The 23,242-nt window shown below is 56.5% G+C and overlaps 1 protein-coding gene across 4 annotated transcripts in view; it reads left to right on the top strand.

Moving 5' to 3' along the window:
* Positions 1-23,242, top strand: part of PEMT (phosphatidylethanolamine N-methyltransferase) — an 85,728-nt gene that overhangs the window by 56,394 nt on the left and 6,092 nt on the right. For all 4 annotated transcript variants that reach the window (XM_058705995.1, XM_058705992.1, XM_058705993.1 and 1 more), the window contains exon 3: positions 9,966-10,081. In XM_058705995.1, coding sequence (XP_058561978.1) covers positions 9,966-10,081 — 116 coding nt within the window. The remainder of the gene's footprint in view (positions 1-9,965; positions 10,082-23,242) is intronic.

Here is a 23,242-nt window from a genome sequence, read left to right on the forward strand (position 1 = left end):
CCCCCCCCCCAACCAGCTTCCAGTCAGTGGCTTCCCGTCCCTCCTGGCCCTTCCAAGCCCTTGCTCATTTCTACTTAAGTTTGTTTATTTATTTTGAGAGAGAAGGAGAGAGAACGAGAACAAGGTGGGGAAGGGCAGAGAGAAGGAGAATCCCAAGCCGGCTCCACACCATCATCGCTGAGTGACGCAGGGCTCGAACTCATGAACCGTGAGATCATGGCCTGAGCCGAGATCAAGAGTCCGACGCTTAACCGACTGTGCCACCCAGGCGCCCCGCCCTTGCTCAGTTTTATTTATTTATTTATTTATTTATTTTTAATGTTTTTTATTTATTTTTGGGACAGAGAGAGACAGAGCATGAACGGGCGGGAGAGGGGCAGAGAGAGAGGGAGACACAGAATCGGAAACAGGCTCCAGGCTCCGAGCCATCAGCCCAGAGCCTGACGCGGGGCTCGAACTCACGGACCGCGAGATCGTGACCTGGCTGAAGTCGGACGCTTAACCGACTGCGCCACCCAGGCGCCCCCCTTGCTCAGTTTTAGATGGAACCGCCTGTGTGGGCCCCACGGAGTCCGTCTATAGGACGGGCAGAAACAGGTCAGAGAGAAGGTCAGAGAAGCTGCTCACCAGTCATGTTGGCTTGAAGGCCTCTGAGCTTTCGTACATTCACACATTCATCATTCACGAGCCCCAGTGGTCACTGGGGTCCTTTCTGTGCCGGACACAACACTAGGTACAGAGAGAGGTGGGATGCCATTCGGACGGTTAAGCCAGGCCCGAACTTCCTCAGTGAGCATGTGCCAGGAGTTCAGAGGTATGAGAAGGTCCTGGTTGTGGCTGGGATGATCTGGGACATTTGGCTCAACTGACTGAGCCATCAGCCTTTCTTCATCTGCATGGTGGTGGCCTGTCAGGCCGACAGCCAAGCCTTCTTTAGGTCTTTCAACTCCCCACCCGCCCACATCAGAATGAAAACAAACAGCATTGCGAACATCTGAAGGTTTGCCACGCTCCAGACGTGTGCTCCAAGCGTTCTGTGTGCATTAACTCACTTCATCCTCACAGCAGTGCTGTGCGATAGTGTATTATGTGATCGTGCACAGCTCCACCGTGCAGGTCAGGAAACTGAGGCAGAGAGAGGGAACGTGATCTGCCCTCGCTCGTGTTTGAACCCAGAACCCGATGCTTTTCGCCGGTGTCCTGTCCCGTTGGCCGCCATGATGAATGCTTAACGGTTGGTCATCTAGTGAAAAAGCCTCTATCTCACCTCAAATGGTGTATTTCAAAAATCCACCCTCAGGGGCCCTCACTGCAAGGACATGTAGGAAATTTAAGAGGCAGGTATGTGTCCAGAAAAGGTCCTCATCAAGTCAGAGAGATGGCTCTCGAGGCCCCAGCGTGGACTCTGAGAGTCTCCTCCCATGGCCCTTGCTTTTGTCTGTGGACTCCCAGAGGAAGGGGGGGCAGGTGCTGGTGCTTTCAGTGACTGAGGCATCCTTGGCTTTAATTATCATTATGAAATTACACATTTTACACGAAAACAGGCACCATTTGTTATGAATGACTTTGTATGGCTTTCTCCCCGTTTTCACTTCAAAACATTCTACTGTCTAACACCACATCTGGTCTATAATAGATCCCCAGTCAATTTGGATGAATTGTGTGTGGATGGAGGCGTGAAGGAGTAGATGATGGATGGGGGTGGGTGTGTGGATAGGTGGGCGGATTGAGTGGAAGGATATTTCTTTTATTCTTTTGTTTTAGAGAGAGAGAGTACGTACAGGTGCCTGAATGCACGAGCTGGGGAGGGGCACAGGGGGAGAGAGAGAGAGAGAGAGAGAGAGAGAGAGAGAGTCTTAAGCAGACTCCATGCTCAGCCTGATGTGGGGGTCGATCCCACAACCCTGGGATCATAACCTGAGTTGAAATCAACAGTCGGACGTTCAACCAACTGAGCCACCAGGTGCTCCTGAAGGATGCTTCTCATAGCCTTCCAGAGCTGGAGACTTGCTCTGGTCTGTCTGAAAACACATCCCAGGGGCGCCTGGGTGGCTCAGTCAGTTAAGCGGCCGACTTCGGCTCAGGTCACGATCTCGCGGTCCGCGAGTTCGAGCCCCGCGTTGGGCTGTGTGCTGACCGCTCGGAGCCTGGAGCCTGTTTCGGATTCTGTGTCTCCCTCTCTCTCTGACCCTCCCCCGTTCATGCTCTGTCTCTCTCTGTCTCAAAAAAAAATAAATAAACGTTAAAAAAAAATTGAAAACACATCCCAGATGTCCCTCTCTCTATCCCTTGTGGCCACAGCCCATCTTCTCAGCTGTTGTCACCCACACCCACTGTGTTCCCAGTGAGATACTCAGACAGTCACAGGATGCTTGGCAGGTCCTGGCACCCCCTGGTTCTAGCAGGTGCCACTGGCCTGCCAGCATCCCCGAGTAAGGATCTCCCGAGGACGCATTCTTATCTGGCCCCGGGCAGAGCAATCATGGAGATCTTCTATAATCTCACAACTCTCTGTGGTAGGCACTCTTCATATTTCAAGCGGAGGGAGTGGCTCAAGGGCACGCGGTCTGTAAAGAGCCCATGGCTCTCAGGCCTGCTGAGCTTGGCAACGACCTTGATGGTTTACACACACAGGACTTCCAGGTCGAGAGTCACTGACGTTCCTACTTCCACGCTCGCGCCTCTGCTCCCTGGGCCTTAAACCCAGCAGGCTTTGGGTCTGAGCGGGAGGGACACGTTGCCGTGCGATGCTGTGGCTCCTGGCTGAAACACATCACATTGTCTTGGGGACTTGCTGAAAGCAGAGTTCTCCTTCCCTGTGGACGCCGATGAGGGTTATCTTTGCAGCTGAGAGGGCCGTCATTCTCAGGGGCACACGGCGGGCCGGGCTTACGCGCTGGAGGCCTGACGTCTGAAGTCACCGTGGTGTGCCTGCTGGAGGCCGTGCGGGGAGTCCTGGCGCGTGGGCAACACACACAGCCACGGCCCTGGCGTGCGCCTTGTGTAACTCTGTCCACACACGCGCAGGCTGCCAGCGGCCAGCAGCTCACCTGCGTGCAGCCCGCCGCGCCCCGGACCGCCGCGCCCGCCCCATCTGCCCGGAAGTAGGCCGCGCAGCCTCTCGAAGGGTTGCTGTGCGCGGGCAGGCCCGCCGTGGCCTCCTTGTCCAGATGTTTCACCTCGGACCGGGTGCCAGGCTTTTAACGGGAAAACTCTGCATGGTGAACTGTTGTTGGGTCACAGGTTTTTAAAGTTCCGTGACTTTGACCCGAACGCTTCTTGGGCTGCCAGTTGCAACCTCTGTCTGAGCCACCGGATGCCTGCTGCAAGGGATACCGAGAACGGAGCCCCGGAAAGTGGCAGAAAGAAGCGTACACCCTATTGGGAGGTACGGGTGCTCACTTCTGGGGACAGACTTTGCAGCTGCCTCCTTTCGGGCCAGACCCAGCATCGTCATCAGCACCATCGGTGGGGGGGAGGGGGTGGGGCGCAGGAGTATAAAAGATGCCAAGCTTGCTCTGGGGGACCAGAGACACGAGGGAGAGACAGTCTCTTCCACCCGGACGAGGCTATAGGGCTGGCATGCTTTCATCCATACGTGCTCTGGTCTGCCCACCATCCTGGGAGGTGGAGAAGGGATTTACTACCTTATTTTTTGTACTTTACAGCTGAGTTGGTTAAGGTAGAGCCGTGATTTGCCTGCAGACGCACAGCCGGCTGGGGGGGGGGGGGGTCAGGAATTGTGACTTGTGTCCCTGGATTTCCATCCCCTTCCATTCTTGCTCCACCCGCCCACGTCCTGTTTCTTCTGCCCCGGCACAGAGCCTGCGGGACACATTTGCAAAAAAAACCCAGAAAATGAATCAACACTTTGGAAGGCTTCCCCGTTACAGAGCTGAGCCTGGTGACCCTTGCTCAGGGGTGTGGGAGAGGCAGGGTTGCCAAATGTGGCAAACACAAGCACAGAGCCCCAGTTCAGTTTGGGTTTTAGGTAAACAGCAAAGGCAACATTTGGGACAACCGATGCTACAGATTATTTGCCGTTTATCTGACATTCAGATTTACCTGGGGGGCCCTGTGTTTATCTGGCAACTTCAGGAGGAGGGAACATGGGCATAGACTAGGGGAGGGCTGGGAACGCCCATCTCCATTTGGGGGATTCTGGAAACCTAGAAGACAAGCAACGCCAGGAACGGTGACAGCAGAGCGTTTGGTCATTCTGCCTCCTGTGCCTACGCCCACCCGTCCAGCCCGCGGGACAGTGACCTGCGTCATTCTACAGCTCGGCCGCTGGCGTCCAGCCCCCTGCAGTCGAGCTGCGCTGACTGCTTCCGGCCTCTTAATTGGATGAAGTGTGCAGCTGGGCGCCCGAGGAAGGGAAGGTGGGGTGGCCAGGCAGGGAGGCAAATTAACCTTGGCTTCAGCAAGGCCACTGGCTGCTGACTTATTGATTGCCTTGAAATAACAGCCCAATCTAACACAGGCTGACCGAAAGGCAGATAGTAGTTATTCATAGGACTCCTCGTTTCCTCTTTCCCACATTGCCTGGTCCCGGGGTCTGCCACTTTTGGTTATTAGATTGCTCAGAAAGCACATTTATTACCCCACTGTTCCCCAGGTGAAGGGGCGGGTGTGGAGGGCCACCTGGGAGATCAGAGGTGGCCATGTGGTCCCCAAAGGGCCTTCGGAGGAAAGACGTCCCATCATCCCCAGAAGAGCCAAGGCCTGGCAGAGGGTCCAGCCTGGGAGTCCAGAAGCCTGAGTACTCGTCTAGGCCCTTCCCAGCCCTCGGTTTGCAGGGCTGAAGAATGGACCCTCTTCCTGGTCACCCAGGAGGGTACTATGGTTATAGAAGTGAGGAGTGTGGGCTCTGGGCCAGGGTCCGGTGTGCATCCTGGACACATCCAGTGAGCCCCACAGAAACAGGGGAGCGTCCCCTCCTTTATTATTATTTTTTTAAATGTGTATTTATTTTTGAGAGAGAGAGAGAGAGAGAGAGAGAGAGGAGAGAACGCATGCATAGGGAAGGGGCAGAGAGAGAGGGAGACACAGAATCCAAAGCAGCCTCCAGGCTCCGAGCGGTCAGCACAGAGCCCGACGCGGGGCTCGAACTCACGGACCGCGAGATCATGACCTGAGCCGAAAGTGGACACTTAACCCACTGAGCCACCCAGGCAGCCCAAAAGGCCCCTCCTTTAGAGGCTGATCTCAGGACCCCGTGGTGTCATACGTAGAACAGTCTGCCAGGGTTGTGACACTGACAGCCATTCTCGTCTGACCCTAGAGCTCAGATTCAACAAGGATTGGATTTTTTAAAAGCAGCTCTATGGAGGTATAGTATACATACTCTAAAATGCACTCATTTCAGGTGTACAGTTTGAGTCTTGACCAAGGGGTGGGCCTGTGTAACCACCACTCTGATCAAGGTATAGAACATTTCCTTCCCCACACGCCCTCTCCTCCAGTCCAGCGCCCCCACGTGGCCTCAGTGCCCAGCCCCCAGCCCCCAGCCCCAGCAACCACCGCTCTGACATCTGTCACTAGAGCGGGTTCCGCCTGGTCTAGAACCTCGTGTAAATGGAATTAGGCAGAAGGCACTCTTTTGCATCTGGCCCCTTTTGCTCAGCGTATGGTCGATGACAAGCGTCCCTTTGCACGGTAGGATGTGCCAGTGGCCCACGCTGTGTCTGTGCAATCCGTACGGTGCGTGGCGGGTTTCTGGGAGGCCGAGCCGTCCCCAGGAGCACAGAATGCCACCTGCTGCCACTTCCATCCTCCTTTTGCAGCTGGACAAACAGCTCCCGAGAGAGAAACGCCTCCCCGAGCGTGGAGAACACGCTGGGCAGTTCTGAGTCCAGCATGCAGTGTTCCCGATTCCCCGTCTAGCGCTTTCCAGACTGGGCTTGCTGGGAGGGTCACAAGCCCCTCAGCTAGAAGTACGTGACCCCTTATGTAATTTCTAACAGATTTCCATGGCCTTTTGAAAGCATAATCCCATCGACCGGGAGGAAAAAAATCAATGGCCTTTAAAGCGGTAAACTTAAAAATCACATACAAGGAACAGATGTGCCAAAGATCGCAGATTTGAACCACAGCTGGCTAACTAGAAGGGTGGAGAGAGGGGCCTTCCCTGGATACAAGGAGCCCAAGGGGTCATTCTGCTGCTCCTCTTTCTGGCTCTGTGACCCCACCAGTGGGAGGCCGTGGCTTCCTCATAGGTAAATGGGCCGTATATCACCCACCGCAGGCTCATTTTGGGGATTAAGCGAGCTCAAGGAAAAGCACTCAAAATTGTGAGATGCTTGAATTCATGGTTATTGTGATTTTTTTTTTTTAATTTTTTTTTCAACGTTTTTTATTTATTTTTGGGACAGAGAGAGACAGAGCATGAACGGGGGAGGGGCAGAGAGAGAGGGAGACACAGAATCGGAAACAGGCTCCAGGCTCCGAGCCATCAGCCCAGAGCCCGACGCGGGGCTCGAACTCACGGACCGCGAGATCGTGACCTGGCTGAAGTCGGACGCTTAACCGACTGCGCCACCCAGGCGCCCCAGTTATTGTGATTTTTATCATTAGACTCTTGGCATTCCCCAGGGTTCTGGGATGGTCACCAGCCCTCTTCCTCCCACCAGAGCTCCCTCTGCCCGGGTGTCCTGCCCACCCTTGTGGCTTGAGTCTGGAGTTCATGTTTTGTTTTGTTTTGTTTTGTTTTTAACGTTTATTTATTTTTGAGACAGAGAGAGACACAGCATGAACGGGGGAAGGGAAGAGAGAGAGGGAAACACAGAATCGGAAGCAGGCTCCAGGCTCTGAGCCATCAGCCCAGAGCCCGACGCGGGGCTCGAACTCGCGGACCGCGAGATCGTGACCTGAGCCGAAGCCGGACGCTTAACCGACTGAGCCACCCAGGCGCCGCTGGAGTTCATGTTTGATGCCAGGCTGCTTCCTCTGGCCAAGGACACCTCTGTCCACTTTTCTGCCGGGCAGTCATGCCTAAAGGGCTTCTCTTTACCCCTTGGTCTGTGCCCCTTGGTCGGCTGCTTTGGAGGGTGACCGTGTCTTCCAGGGGGACCTTCAGCAGGAACCCTGTGCAGGCCACACAACCTGTCTTGAAGTCTGACCACCCCAGACACCCTCTGGATTTAGTGCAAATCTGCCTGGCTGGATTTCGTTCTATGGGATCAGGCACACAGATGGAAACTCTACTCCATGTGCTATCTTGGGAGACTCTGAGCTTCCTGAGGGCCGGCCTGGCAGTTTACTGAGTCTTTGAGCCACGGCTGTACTTGGTGCAGTGCTGAGCACACATCAGTTGGTTGAGTTGGGTTGAATCCTACAAGGCGAAGTGCTTTGTCAACATAAAAGTCTTTTGTGCATAAAAGAACATTATAGGGGCGCCTGTGTGGCTCAGTCAGTTAAGCGTCCGACTTCGGCTCAGGCGATGATCTCGTGGTTTGTGAGTTTGAGCCCCGCGTCGGGCTGTGTGCTGACCGCTCAGAGCCTGGAACCTGCTTTGGATTCTGTGTCTCCTCCCCTCTCCGCCCCTCCCATGCTCATGCTCTCTCTCTGTCTCTCAATAATAAACTTAAAAAAATTTTTTTAACTAAAAAAAAAAGACATTATAAAGCAAGTGAAGACTACAGAATGGAAGAAAATATTTGTGAATCATGTATCTCATGAAGGGCTGGTATCCAGAGTATATAAAGAGCTCGTACAGCTCATCAACAAAAAGATAATCAACCCAATAGAAAGAATGGCAAAGGACTTGCACAGACTTTTCTCCAAAGAAGACAAACGGCCCATGGGTGTTCAATGTTATCATTATTCGGGGGGATTTCAAATGGTGTGATTTTCACACGCACTAGAATGGCTACAGTTTTTTTAAATGGAAAATAGCAAGTGTTGGTGAGAACGTGGAGAAATCGGAACGCTTACACACTGCTGGTGGAAATACAACATGGTGCAGCTGCTGAGGAAAACATTCTGGAAGCTCCTCAGCGAGTCAAAAATAGATTTACTCTATGACCCAGGGATTCCACTCCCAGATACGCACCTGAGAGAAGTGAAAACGCACGTCCACACAAACTGCTACATGCATATTCACAGCAGTGTTATCCATAGTGGCCGAAGGGCAGAAACAACCCAAATGTCCATCCCCTGCTGAGTGGATGAACCCAATGTGGTCTGTCCACATAAGGGGATATCATTTGGTCACGAAGTCACATGCCACAACGTGGATGAGCCTCAAAAACATTATGCTAAGTGAAGTAAGCCAGACACAAAAGGTCGCAAGGTTCTGTTTATGTGAAACCTCCAGAAGAGGTAAATCCATAGATACAGAAAGTAGATTCGTGGTTGCCAGGGGCTGGAGAAGGGGGTGCAGAGTGATAGCTAATGGGCACAGGGTTTCGGTGTGGGGTGATGGACGTGTTGTGGAATTTGACCCCGGTGATGGTTGTACAACTGAAAAACACTTTGAGTTTTATCTCAGAAAATGCTTTTAAAAATCTCAAAATGGCCATGAGAAGTATGAAGTCTGACCCCGCGCCCCCCGTGGCCATCTGCAGGGCACTGAGTGGTGCACTCGCAGCCCCTTGAACGCTCAACCCTTCCTTTTCGAATGAGGCCCCAGCTTCCCGTGGGGTCAGCAGAGGCCGCCTGCCTGGAGCCGGACAAAGGGTTTGTTTATCTTCTGGGAGAATTGAATAGTGATGGCAACAGTGGATCTGCAATCGGGGGGAAGGCCCAGGAACCACCTCACTTACCTCCTTCCCGTAAACTCCAGCCTACACCCTCTCCCTCTAGCCCTCTACCACCCAGGAAATCTGAGGACAGGAGCCACCTCCTCTAGGGAGAGAGTCAGAGAGTCAGTGGCCTTGATCTGCTAGTCACTGTCTCACTGATTAGTTGCCGGGAAAGACAGATTCGTTTGGGAAGTGGAACTGGGCAGCAGACAGAGTCATTGCTGAGGCCGTGATGGAGATAATGGCCCCACCAGCCCCCAGGATCTGGTCCTCCTGTAGGATCCCAGGACCACAGAGGGCCCCCTGGACCTTCAAGACCCTCCATATGTCACACACACACACACACACACACACACACACACACACACATACATTCAGGGCCCAGGTGGGTGACCGGCTCACATAACCAGAGACCGACCACCTTGACTCCCAGCCACTTCCCCTGCAGCATCCCCTGCTGTATATTTGCCTTTTTGCACCGCCCCCGTGCCCCCCCCACCCCCCACCGGGCAGCAGGCGCAATGGAAGTCCAATGGCAGCATGTGTGCGGAAGGAGGCTGGGGTCCTGGAGACAAGCAGAGCCGTCTGTTCATTGCACTCCGCTGTTAGCTGTTGAAAGTTGAGAGTCTAGATAGGATCCGTTTGAAAAACTACAATAAGGATTCTGTGGCTAAAATTAAAGACTTGCAAGTCTGTGCCGCAGGGGGCGCTGGGGAAGCAGAGGTGAGGGTGCGGGTTGCCCCAGGGGTGAGAGCGCCCTGCAGGCGGGGCGTGGGCGCTGGGTCTGTGATCCCCCCTCAGCCTCCCTTCGTTCGCCAGCTCCTGTGTGTGTCTCTGTCCGGCTGCTCCTTCTCTGTTTCCGTGTCATGTGCCGAGACTGTCGGGAATGTGTGTGGCGGGACGCTGGGTTTGGAGCAAGGCCCAGAGGCTGGTCAGAGCCCTGCTCTGGCTGGCGTGTGTCTTCTGATCCAGGTCTCTTTTTGCTGCTCGATGGGTTTGTTGTGTGCTTCCAGAAGGCCCTTGTGGTCCATCCAGACGGGCGATCCCTGCGGAGCCGGGCTGAGATCCACACGCAGCCGCTGCGTGCAATTCTCCCTCCTTGGAATGGGGGCTCCAGAGCTTTAGAGCACAGAGAGACCTGCTCCCCGCTTCCCCCTCGGCCCCGGGATTCTCCCCAGTGAACATCTTATGTTGCCTTATTCTCTCCTCTGCACCGTTTAGGTGGCGAGATGGGAACAGAGAACCCGCAAGCTGAGCAAGGTCTTCCGATCCCCCTACCTGGCCTGCTACTCCCTGGGTGCTGCCATTTTGCTCCTGAACGTCCTGCGCTCGCACTGGTAAGCACTTCCCGGGCCGACCGACCGGACAAAGTCCGTTTCCATTGGAGGCATCCAGGGCACCTGAGGGGGCAGCCCCTGCAGGCAGTGTTACGCGGGTGGGTGCATCCAGATGCGGGGAGTGTTGCGTCCGAACGCAGTCACCCCCTCCCTCTCTGGGCCATCAGACTCCCATCTGCAGAGGAGTCCTCGTGGCCCCAGGAAGGCGACAGCGCCACATGCCTGGGGTGCAGGCACGGAGGAGCACCGCGGACAAGGCCAGGTGGTCCCCAGTCTCAATGTGTAGACCAAGCTGCTGCAGGAGTCCCCTCCAGGAAGTGTCAGGGCAGAAGGCAGGTGACACTTGGGGACTGGGCCTCATGCAGGCTTTTTGTAGCAAGCTGCTCAGCTCATGTCTGGACCTGACGTGTTACCTTCCTGCCAGGAGAACTCATTCCAGATGATAAAGCGCTGCCCTCGGGCCTGGTGGCGAGAGCTGGTGCTGATGCTCAGACAGGAGGCGCGGTGCCCTGCAGGCCACCCCTGAGCCCGGGGTCCTACCTCCACTGCTCTGTGAGAACCGCTGTGGGCGCCACACTGGCTCGTGGACTGAACATGGCCCGTGAGGTGCTGGAAAAAATGAGCGATGATGGCACAGGAGAATTGCAAGGTCCAACTTGTCATGACAGATCAGAAGCCCTGGTGGTCCCGGCCCCCACGTGGGAGTGATCACTGGGGAGCCGAGTGGCGGCCGCTCGCCACGTTCCCCACGCCCTGCCTCCCCCTGTGGGCCCCAGGGAGAGGGATGGCTATCCCAAGGGTCCTGGTCTTCAGAGAGGGCGTGGCCCCTGCCCTGGATTAAATGACACTGGAGACACTTCTCCATAGAGGCCTTATTCCCCGCACAGAGGGGCAAGGGGCTTGGCTCGAGGCCCTGCCTAGGGTGCCTTCAGGCCTGCATGGCCCGTGTGCTGACCAGCTTCCAGGCCCTCTGACCCCAGGGAGCGTTTTCACATTTGTAGTCTCTGAGCAGAGAAGGGTTCCATTGTACAGACGAAGAAAGTGAGGCTTGGCAGGAAGCAATGGTTTGTTCGAGGTTTTCCAGCTCACGGTGCCTGATGTGGGCGGGAGACCAGGCTGCTTCACGGTGGACAGCAGCTTAGGGAGAAAAGACCCCATTCACTTAGGAGGTCACACTGCCAGTGCGACCTTGGGCTGGGCTCATGGATATAGGAGGGGTCAAGGGAGGGGGGTTGGTCCTATTTGCCTACCCTTGCTGAGTGGGGTGTCGCCCCTTAAAATGGAAGGGGGCCCTGGGCTGCCGTCAGCTGGGCAGGACTCAGTAGCACGTTTGAGCCCAAGCTGAGAGACCAGGCCCCCTCTGGCAGATGGGGGGCTTGCTTCTCTGTGAGCCCTGCCCCAGGGCTGCTCTCTGGATTCCAGGCACACACTCCCAGGGCTGGGAGGAGGGCCGGTCACTGTGGTGAGGCCGAGGAAGGGTAGAGGGCTGGAGAGAACTTGCCCTTGTCCTGGCTCCCTGGTCTCAGTGCATGCTGGGTCCCCACCAGGGCCTGCACGTGGCCCGGGGAGGGCTTGGGCCCCACGGCCCTCAGCCCAGAGGCAGCAGACCAGGTGTCTCCAGAAGCATCCGTCAGTGCCCTGAATTGCTACTATCCCTGAGCACCAGGCTCGGGCAGCGTGCTGGGCTCCTACCATGGCTCCTCACGCTTCACCCCAACCCTTTGGGGGTGGGTATGGGAGCCCACGCGTCAGCTGGGGGCCAAGGCTGGTGAGCGGTTGAGCCAGGAGGCAAACCCAGCTGACTCGGATGTGCTGGCCCCTCTCAGGGAGCCTGTCTGTGTCTCAGTGCCGAGTTCCCATTTTCCTGCCCACCTTGGTAACGGAGCCTCTGTCTCACCCCTTGCTGAAGCCGGTAACTTGGGAGGCATCCTTAACTGTTTGTTGTTATTTCCCTGCTCGGCCCAGCAGCACACCTAGGATCCCCCCTGGGGATCTATCCTGGATCTACCCTGGGATCTGGACTTGGGATCTATACCCTGGGTCCACCTCTGAGATCTACCCTTCTCCCTTCTTGTCTCTGGATTACGCGGCATGGAGGCCCTCGGGGATCCTGTGGGGATGGGCATCAACTTGTGTCAGCCCTGCCTAGCACCCCCATCCCGCTCCCCTGTGCGGTAAAGAATGACACCCGGTTTCCTCATCTGGCCCCGGCCGTGTCTGGGTCACCTCCCCCCTTCCCCTGGCAGGGCCCCTTCCCTGACTCTTCCTGCTGCCTCATTTCTGTCGGGTCTGGCTCTCCTCCTGCCTTAGCTCCCGGCATCCATAGCACCTCCCAGCTGCACCCTATGTGTGGAAGCCCCAGTGCGACGACCCGCTCCAGCCACTTGTTGGTCTCCGGGGCTCAGAGGGCTCAGAGGGGCTCAGTGAGCACTCAGGCTCAATGCAGAGTGGACCGAGCCTGCCCTGGGAGGCCGGCTGAACCCTGACCCCGGAGAGAGAGGCCACAGGACGGCTCCGAGGCTCCAGTGCAGCCTGAACACTGAGGAGTGCACCAGACACGTAAACGAGTTGCTCGCTCCTTGGCCCTGTCCTTCTCTCCCCTGGGCCTCACTCACTCTGCTGTGGTCACAGTGCCAGGGTTACAGAGAGGTCTGGCTTTCCCTCCCACCGCGCTCACCCATGGGGACGTGGCTGCCTGGGGTGCTGGGGGCGGGGAGAGGGGGTCTGGCCCAGACAGCCCACTCTTGGCCCTGACCGGCATGTGACCACAGGGCTCCTATGAAATGGGGGGCCTGCCTCCGTCACCTGCACATGCACCCCCGGTGATCCTTCGGTGTCCCTGGCCTGGCTGGGCACGGGCTCAGGTGGGGTGGCCCGTGGGGTTAGGTTGGGGAAGATTGTGGGGTCAGGCCACACCTGTGATGTGGTAGGAAAGAGGGAGCCAGGAGGGGGTCAGAGCCCGGGCAGTGAATTCACGTACCGGGTCGGGTTTTCAATTTGCAAGGGGCTACTTTGCCCTCCTGCGCTAACCTCTCTCACTGTGCAGCTGAGACGGACGTCCCTTTGGGTTCCCACTTGGAGGGGTGCTGAAGCAGGGAGAGGGAGGGAGAGGGGAAGGGATGTGGGGAAGGGAGGGGGAGGGGAAGGGGTGGGGGGAAGAGAGGGGAAGGGGCGGCCGGGGGGAGGGAGGGGAAGGGGTGTGGAGGAAGGTGCCCTCCCAGCAGAGAAGCTGTGCAGGCGGCAACAGCCAATTCGTGTCTGCTCCGGTTACGAGACCCGCACTCCCCGTTGGCTGCTGGGCATGTTCGGGCCTCCTGTGCTGCCCACCAGCCTAACTCTCCTGCGGGGTTCCTCCCTCAATTACTCGGAAAACTCAGCCGGCAGGGCGGCCCGAGCAGGCTCCTTCCTTGTTCCGCAGCCCCGATCGTGGCGCAGTCCAGCCTTGTTAGAGCTACTCTCCAGCTTAACTGATTTTTCCCTTTGTTTTCTTCCCTGAGGAGCCTTTGCCCAGAGGGCCTGCAGACACTCTCACCCTTCGGAATGAACGAATGAGTGAATGGATGAATGAATGAAGCCCATACCCTCTCTGTTCTGCCTCCCAACTAGTTGTCGAACTAGTTCAGGGGTTGGCAAACGGTGCCCCAAAGGCCCAAGCCCACTAGCCACCTGCCTTTTTACGTCTCACGAGCTCCTCTAGGTGCAGGCGGAATCAGACGGTATTTCCTCTTTTGCGTCTGACTTATTTCATTTAGCGCAACATCCTCAAGGTTCGTCCCTGTTGGAACACGTGTCAGAATCTGCTTCACGATGCTAAGTGAAATGAGCTAGACACAAGGACTAACGGTGCCTGATTCCGCTCATATGTGGGATCTCAAAGCATCCAACTCATCGAACCAGAGAGCAGATGTGTGGGAGCCAGGCCCTGGGAGTGGGGGAAGCAGGGGGACATGTTGGTCCAAGGGGACAAACTCGCACTTAGAAGATGAGCAAGTCCTGGAGATCTAATGCCCAGCATGAGGACTATATGCTTAATTCCGTCTCGTATACTGAAAAGTTGCTAACAGAGTAGGTCTTAGAAATTCTCTCTGCGCGCACGCACGCGCGCGCACACACACACACACACACACACACGCGCGCGCGACCACTATGTGAGGGGACGGAGGTGTAACCCACCTTATTTTGCTAATCATTTTATAACATGCGCACATGAAGTCATCGCGCCGTGTGCCTTAACCTCACGCGAGGGGATATGTCAATCCTGTCTCAGTAAAACCAATAAAGAACAAAAGGATTCTCAACTTTTTTTTAAAGACTATCCTTCCTTCTTGAGGCCGAATGATATTCTCTCATAAGCAGACACCATGTGTTGTGTACCCATCTATCCGGGCACGGACTCTTGGGCCACTGTCACCTGTCGGCTCCCGGACTCATGCTGCAGTGGACGTGGGCCAGCCCTGCCCTTGATTCTTCCATACCTAGAAGAGCATACGGTAGTTCTGCGGTTGACTTTTTTGGGGAACTGCCATACTGTTTCTCGCTGTTTGACCTTCCCACCAGCCTTGTTCGAGGTTTCTAGTCTCTCCGCACCCTCGCCAGTGGTTGCTATTATTATTTCTTGATAACGGCCGTCCCTTTTTTTTTTTTTTTTTAATGTTTATTTATTTTTGAGAGAGAAGGAGCACAAGTGGGAGAGGGACAGAGAGGGAAGACGACACAGAATCCGAAGCAGGCTCCGGGCTCCGAGCTGTCAGCAGAGAGCCCCACGCGGGGCCCGAACCCACGAGCCGTGAGATGGTGACCTGAGCTTAACCCACTGAGCCACCCAGGCGCCCCCCGATAATGGCCATCCTTAAGGGTGTGGACTGTTTTGATCTCTGTTCCCTGAGCGTTTTTTCACGTGCTTATTGGCCATCTGTCTATCTTCCTTTGAGAAATGTCTATTCAAGTCCTTTGCTCATTTTTAAGTCAGGTTGTTGCTGTTGACTTGTATACACAGCTTCATTTTAAATGGTTCTATAAGTGTCTACATGGTATCCCAGGTTTTGTCTCTCGGCCTACAAAGCTGAAAATATTTATTTTCTGGCCTTTTGTGAAAAAGTTTGTCAGTCCCTGGACTGGTGGGTGACTAAGATCCCTTCTAACTCAGATCCATAACTGTGTGATTTTCCATGTCAGGTGTCAGCAAAGTTCTTCCGTAAGGGCCAGATTATAAGTATTTTTGACTCTGAGGGCCATGCGGTCTCTGTTATAACTACTGGAGACAGCCCGTCAGCATGTAAAGAGTTGAGTGTGACTGCGTTCCAAAAAAACTTTATTTACAAGCACAGCCAGCGGGGCCAGATTTGGCCACAGGCTGTGGTTTGCCAGCCCCTGCTCTCCATGAAAGGAAAGTCCCATTGCCGCCTTTGGACATCCAGGTCCACCTGGAGGATGACGTCCGGGACCCTGGGAGACGGTGGGAGTCAGAGCAGCCTGGGGGAGGGGCAGGTGCCCTGGGTGGGCCTCAGCTCTGCTCTCGATGGGCTGGCCTTGAACAGGTCACTGAGGCCGGGTTGGTCTCCTGTCTGAAACAGAGCAGGAGTCCTTGATTCTCTCCCAGGAGGGGTCACCCGTCCCTCACTGACCAGCTCCTCGCCGAGGGTGTGGCCAAGCAGGGGATCCTGGGCTGGGGCAGTGATGGTCAGACCTTCACGCTTCATTCTAGGCAGCCAGTAGGAAGTGGGTAACGGAGGATCTGTGATGCCTGGATCAGGCAACTTCTCCGGCAAGAGCTAGAAGGCCCCAGGTCCCTGGTCTCCTGACAGGGGTGCCTCCTTCCTGCAGGCCCCCAGCCCAGCACTGCGGGAGACCAAGCAGACAGGGCCACCTTCAGACGTGTATACACCAGCAAAGACCTCTCTGGCTTATTCTTGCATCCGGGGCCTGGGAGAGCTGGGAGGAAGTCCCGCCGTATCCAGCTTCTTATAGATGATAGCTCCTCAGCTCTCCCTTCTCCCTGGCTTCTCGGTACTGGTGTTGGTGTGGCCCGGGGTCTGTCTTCCGGGCCATGACTTTTCTCTTGGTTGGACTGGCCACCCCAGAAAGTTTCTGGGAGGAGAGAGAGGATGCTCACAAGCAGGACTGTTTTCTGTTCACCTTCCCCACCAGCAGGCTCTTTCCTTCCCCTCTGGCCCTTCTCCCACTGCCCTTCCCTCTGCCAGCTTGGTGATCGGGTGGGTGGGGCTTCCAGAAAGGCTGGTGAGAATCCTGGCAAGACCAGCTCCTGCCCGTAGCCGACAGCCCCCCCACATTATCCTGAGCACACCTTTCCACACATGGCTTCTTTTGATTCTTCGAGATGTGTTCTCTTTTTCTTTTGTCGTAAAATACACATAGCACGACACCTGCCACTTAGCCATTTTAGACTGTATACAGCTCAGTGACGTTTAGTACACTCGTAATGTTGCACAACCACTTTTGGCTAATTCCAGAACTTTTTCACCCCGAACGAAAACCCTGTACCCATGAAACACACGCCCCCTCCCCCCCACCTCACCCCAGGGCACTGGAAAATCTGAATTTGCTTTCCGTCCCTATGGATTTGCCTGTTCTGGACATTTCCAATGTGTCCGTTCTTATCTGTGTGGAAGCCACAGCTTCCGTGGTCGGGGCGGGGCGGGGGTGGGGGGAGAGCAGCAGTGAGGCAGGGTGGGGGGCAGAGAGCACATACAGCACGTGCACGCAACTGAATGGAGCTCAGATCACGTGGCTGTCAAAGCCCTGGGCAGGGGTGGCAAGAGACCACTGAGCAGCGGGTCTGCTGGGTGGTCAGGGCCCCGTGGCCGCTGATGGGGGGCAGGGGGGAGGGCCAGGCATCCTCGTCAGCCGGCCTGCCCCAGCCGGGCAACCAGAAGTGGTCTGGGGGCCTCGGACAGGATGAGTAGACTCCTTATCTGGAGGCCATTAGCGCTGACCTGTTTGTGAAGGAGAGGGAGGCCTGACGGGTTGGGGGGCCTCTGTTGAAGCCCCCTCCCTGCCGGCTGCATCCCCTGCACAGCCAGTCTCAGTGGGATCCTGGTGGCCTGGAGCCAGGGTGGCAGTGTGTGGACAGCCAGGCGGGGCCCGGGCTCCCCGGGGCTGGCACTACAATTGCCTACCTTCTGTCAGGATCGCGGCCTCACGGCAGATGTGCAGGTGCACAGGGCCTCAGGGGGCTTCAGGTATATTGATCAGTCACTCAATGGAGCTGTATTCCAGGACCCTTCAGAATTGCCCGAGGTCTGGTGAAAACAGGGACATGAAAGGATGGGGACAGCCGAGCAGGTGACTTCCACTCACAGCGGGGAGCGCACCTCCAGCAGAAACGGGGCTGGCGCCGGGGCCAGGGCGCCTTCTCCCCCTCCGTGTGCTAGTTGCCCCGGGGGCAGGTGCACGGCGTGCACGGACTGGCCAGATTGGTGGGTGTCAGCACGTGTGCCTCTCTGTCCCTGTTGCCATCTGTGTGCCAGTCATTCCTGAATCCAGGGCCCTGCTGGAACCGCTCACAGGACGTGGACAGGGCAGGCCCGACGGGCAAGTGGCCACGCAAAGGCGCCAGCAAATGGGGCAGATGGGGACCGTTCACTGCAGCGGAGGGCTGTCAGAGGGTTCCGTGAGAGCGCGGCTGGAAAATGGGGTGGGGCCTCCCTGGGGCTCCCGGGCTGCGGGAGGACTCAGATCCCTGTTGCTGTAGGGCCGCGGTGCTCGGCTCCTAGTGTCCCCACTGCTGCCAGGAATGTGGTCCTCCCCACGGCACAGTGCTCTGACTTCTTCCAGGCCAGCGGGAAAAAGTCTCTTGGACTTCTCTCTGCCCTCCAGGCCCTCTGTGAAAGGTTCCCCAGTACATTCCCACTTGACCAGGGTAATCTCCTTTCCAATGAACTGTAATTACATCTGGAAATGCCCTCACTTAGCCCCATCAGGAAGTGATGCCTTGGTGTTCGGAGGGCAGCCCACACCCAGCAGGAGGAATTCTGCGGGCCGGTACTGGGGAGCCCCTTGGAGGCCTGCCCACCCCGTGGTGGAAAGAAGTTCTAGGCGGCGGGAACAGGAAGGGCAGGTGGGGTCAGCTTTAACTCTGCAGGCTGGGGAAGGGCCTTGGTTAGACGTGGGATATGGAGTGGAGGTTCTCCAGGAGGAGGAGGCTGGGGCAGGAGGCAGGTGGAGACGGAGGCCAGAGCTGGGGAGGAGCCAGAGGTCCACGCAGACTCAGAGTCCTGTGATTGGGCAAGTGACTGACGTGGGAATGAGGGGGTCCCCTCAGACACCTTTCATCTCGAATGCCTAGAGTTCTGTCGTGTCCTGCCTGGGCCCAGGGGAACTGTGGGTGGGGCCTGTGTCGGAACCTTTGGAAGCAGAGACCTGAAGCCCCTCAGTGCAGGTGGGAGAGCTGGACAACTGGCTGCTGACCAGGAGGGGGGCCGGGGAGTCTGGGTTAGGCTACTCTGAGGCACACGGGGCCTGGCTGTTGGATTTTGAGGACGCTGCATCTCAACAGGGTAGGTCCAGATATTGGGGTCAAGGCCCAGGTAGTGGGGGCTGAGGACCTCCAGCTGGCAAAAGCAAAAATAAGGCAAAAATAGGGCCCTGCCCCCAGCACAACCGCCCGCCCACCCCTCTGCCCCCTGAGGCCCACTAAGAGGCTGGTTGTCGCCTGGGCTCCTCCCCTGCCCCCCCCCCCCCCCAACCGCTCTGTTTCCTGATTTGTAAGATAAGACAGACCCTCTCTTGGCTGTGATGGGTTTTGGAGACACTTTGAAAAGGTGATGTGTTCATCAAATGTGCGGGATCAGTACAGCATCATAGCCCTAAATTCTAGACACCTGATGACTTTTCAAGGGGTTACGTAGGAGAACATTTTTGTTTTGTTTTGCTTTAGCACTTGTAGGTTTATTTTATTTTATTTATTTTTTTTAAAGATTTTTTTTTAATGTTTATTTATTTTTGAGACAGAGAGAGACAGAGCATGAGCAGGGGAGGGGCAGAGAGAGAGGGAGACACAGAATCCGAAGCAGGCTCCAGGCTCTGAGCGGTCAGCACAGAGCCCGACGCGGGGCTCGAACCCATGAACCCCGTGAGATCATGACCTGAGCAAAGTCGGATGCTTAACCGACTGAGCCACCCAGGCGTCCCTTGTAGGTTTATTTTAATGTGGATTAGGAAAAAAATAAGTCCACGCACCAGACGCTAACGTTCATGAATCGTTTTGCTCAGCGTGGCTGGACCCTGAGGAGCGCGCTAACCTAAGCCTGAAAGGTAGACTGTGAAGTGAATCGCCGTTCAGGTTCGCCTGGAGAACACGTGAGGGCGTCCTTGAAGGGCAGAAGTTTGTCAGCGCTGGCCAGTTGCAGACAGACATGGCCACCGGCCGGTCTCTTGGCCAAGCCGGGTGCCTGTGGTGTGGTGGGGACACAGCGGGCTGCGACACCCTCTCTCCGCCTCCACTCTGGGTTCCGGGATTTCAGGGGAGCAGAGCACAGACATCCTCAAGTCACACGGGTGACCGAAAGCTCAATCCAGGTTTTAAAAATAGAACCCAAGACAAATGAATGAGTCTCTCCACTCCCACCCCCGGTGCAGAATATTTCCAAAGGAAATTGCCTCCTGTTATTTCATTCTATTATGAAGCGTGGCTCATAGAGCCACTCATCCCTCCATTAATTTTCCATAGGGAATGGACTGTGCCTTCCCGGCTTAATGGAGGATCTAGAACACGACGGATCACCTGACTGGGGCCGGGCCCTGCCCTTCCAGGAAACCTGACGCCTGTGGTCCCAGAGAGCCCGTGGGCCAGGCAGTGCACAGGGCATCTGCACAGAACCCTCGGGAAGGGCCTTGCCCGCTTTCTCTGCTGACCCCAGAGAGAATGGCCTGCAGAGCTTTGCGGGGAGTGGGTGCTGAAGGAGCTTGGAAGGTGCTTTCCGCTGGCCCCTTCTCTTCCTCTCTTCCCACTGGAGAAGGCATGGAAAAGGAGCCACACGTGGACAGAGGCCCGGGTCCAGTCTTGGGCAGCTGCCCAGCCGCTTCAGGGCCTTCTGCCCATCACTGGCCCTAGATCTTCCCTTTGTTAGGAATCTCCATCTGCTTCCAAGCAGATGGCTTCTCCTGCAGGGTCATCCCCCTGGGAAGCTGCTCCAGGCCAGCACATCAGCGAGAAGTTTCCATTTTCCTCGCTGCCTTTGCGGCATGCGCTCAGAGCCAGGCGACTCACGGGCTTCTTGGAGGATGTGAGTGAATTCTGGTGGAGGAACCAGAGCCAGCCCGGCGCGGAGCCTGAAACCGAGGCCGGATTCTCTGGAACCCCGTATCGGTCCCCTCTGGGCGGTGGCTGGGCTCCCTCGGCCCCCTGGGCCCCCAGTACCTGCCCTCCTGCTGCAGTAGCTGACGATGTCCCCTGCTCTGCTCCTCCCTGCCAGTGACTTCCCACTCACCAGAGCACATTCCAGATGACCCCAGGGCGCGTCTCTTCCGCAGGCTGCTTTCACACCGAGCTCCTGTGCTGGGCTCTGCCCCCAGCCTCTGCCTGGGCTGTTCCTCTTTCTGGAATTCTCTCTCTGCCCTTCTCCTGATGAGTTTCTTCATCGGATCCCAGCTTGAGCCTTGCCGAGGCCTCTCCTAGGCTCGTCAGGTGTGCCCGCCCATCCCGTGGCGCCTGGTGCTTTATCACACGGTGTCACCCTGCGTTCACACCTCTGTCCTTCCCACTGTCCGCAAGCCCCATAGCAGAGCCCGGCATGTCTCACGCTCACCAGAGTGTGCACAGCCATCGGTTGCAGCTCGACACAGGGTGATGAGGGGTTACCGTCACCGTCTACAGAGGCAAAAGCCAAGGTTCGGGGCACCCAAGTCTGAAAATCGGTACCGCTCTTTGCCAGGGGCTCTTTTATTGGGCTGCCATAAGGTGCCCCCCCCCCCAGAGCACTCGAGGCAGATGGGTACGCTGGGCTGGCCAGGGGGTGCCCTCTCTGCCTCATTTCCCTCGGTTTGGGGGCCAGGGGGCACCCCAGGCAGGGAGGAACAGGTGCTAAACCTGCCAGGGGCCAGGTGGGGGGGTTCACTCGAGCCCACAAGAGCACAGAGGCCTGAGCATCACCCCCACCCACCCACCCACCCACCTACGTACATACTCCGTCTCTGCTGGGTGTGCAGGTGAGCCCCACTCGGGGTGGGGCGGTCAGCCTTACCGGAGCCCGCGCCCTCCTACACACAGGAGAGGTGGGGAGGGTGCGGAGGCTGGGCGGGAAGCTGCCAGTTCCATGGCCTCAGCTGCTGGGTCTGCGGGGCTGAAGGTGTGCCTGCGTCACGGGGCTGCCCAGAGGGTGAGGGCTGCTGGTTTCCCAGAAAGTCAGGTGAGGGCAGAGAGGGGTGGGGCATGGGTGTGGTGACCACGGACAACAACAGGGTGTGCATGACCCTGAGCCGATCCCAGCGGCTTAGCCTGGACCTTCGGGGTGACCCTGAGCCTGGGCGGCCGGAAGGCTGAGGGAGGGCGGTGGTGGGTGGAGAGCCGGGGGCGTGGGCAGCGTGACCGGTGCATAGGTGTGCTTTGACATACGTGTGCCGCTGTTTGACAGGTCACCATGCGGGCCTCTGTGTGCAGCGGGAGGGGAGGGAGTGGGTCGCGGGTGCTGCTTTTCCTCCACTCGATGTGAACCATAACCCGTCCTGTCTGGTGCTTGCCAGGTGCCTGGGAGATACTTGAGCGAAGCAGAAGCAGCCTCTGTTCTCTAAGAGCTGAAAGTAGCTGGGGAAGAGAGTTCGAAGGGGGTGGTTTTTAGCTCAAATCAGGATGGTTTTATGATAATTTGAGTTTCCCAGTGGAATGAATGAGTGAGGATGGTGAATTTGTTCTGCCTGAAAGAGACTTGCAAACAGAGGTACCTTGTGACGGATGGATAGATACAGGATAGACTGATGGATGGATGCATGGGTAGATGGATGGGTGAGTGGATGGATGGGTTGATGGAGGGATAGATAGATAGATTGATGGGTGGAAGGATGGGTGGAAGGATGGATGGATGGAGGATAGACTAATGGATGGGCCGGTGGATGGACAGATGGATGGATAGATAGAGGATAGTTGGATGAATGGATGGATGGATGGACGGATGGACAGAATGATGGATGGACAGAGGATAGACTGATGGATGGGTGATGGGTGGATGATGGAAGGATGGGTGGATGGATGGATGGAGGATAGACTAATGGATGGGTAGGTGGATGGATGGAAGGGTGGATGGATAGAGGCTAGACAGGTGGATGGATGTGTGGGTGGGTAGGTAGATAGTGAGCTGCCCAGCTAAGAGGTACCTAGTAAAGAGTGAGTACAAGTTGGGGCGCCTGGGTGGCGCAGTCGGTTAAGCGTCCGACTTCAGCCAGGTCACGATCTTGCGGTCTGTGAGTTCGAGCCCCGCGTCGGGCTCTGGGCTGATGGCTCGGAGCCTGTTTCTGATTCTGTGTCTCCCTCTCTCTCTGACCCTCCCCCGCTCATGCTCTGTCTCTCTCTGTCCCAAAAATAAATAAAAAACGTTGAAAAAAAAAAATTTAAAAAAGAGTGAGTACAAGCAGTTGTCCTGCATGAGGCAGGAGAGCCCCATGTCTGTTCTGAGTGTTATGATCATGGGGGAGTGGGAAGTATATGTTAGTGGTACACGCATGCACTTGCTCCCACGCACATCCTTTCCTTTGAGTATGCCCCCCCCAGTGCCAGCTCCCCACTAGTGAGGCAGACCCTGAACCTTGCTTCTATGCATTACCATGAGCCCAGTCACTTTGCCCTGCTTGCACCATACCTTCCCACCTTCAGTAGCCAGTTGGAGAACCTGAACTTCCAAACCCACGAGCCCAGTCCCTTCCCGCCTGTTTTCATCACTTGCCATTTAACAAGGCCTCCAATGGCTTGGCCCCAAAAGGAGCTTGGTGGGGGCATTTCAGAGGTGAAAGGAAGACATTAAGGGGCCTCTGAGGTGCCACCTGGGATGCAGCCAGCCCTGCCCAGGGACTGCGGAGGCCGCAAAGGGGGCAGAGTGTGCCCCAGGCTTCTGGGCACTGTGTCCACTCTAGGGGCGTGCGATGCCACCACCACACGCACGCTCTGCCAAGTGCAGGGGCACGTGGGCACAACCAGGGGCATGCATCTTTCCT

Source organism: Neofelis nebulosa, chromosome 16 (assembly GCF_028018385.1).
Source record: "Neofelis nebulosa isolate mNeoNeb1 chromosome 16, mNeoNeb1.pri, whole genome shotgun sequence".
In the NCBI taxonomy this organism is placed as follows: domain Eukaryota; kingdom Metazoa; phylum Chordata; class Mammalia; order Carnivora; family Felidae; genus Neofelis; species Neofelis nebulosa.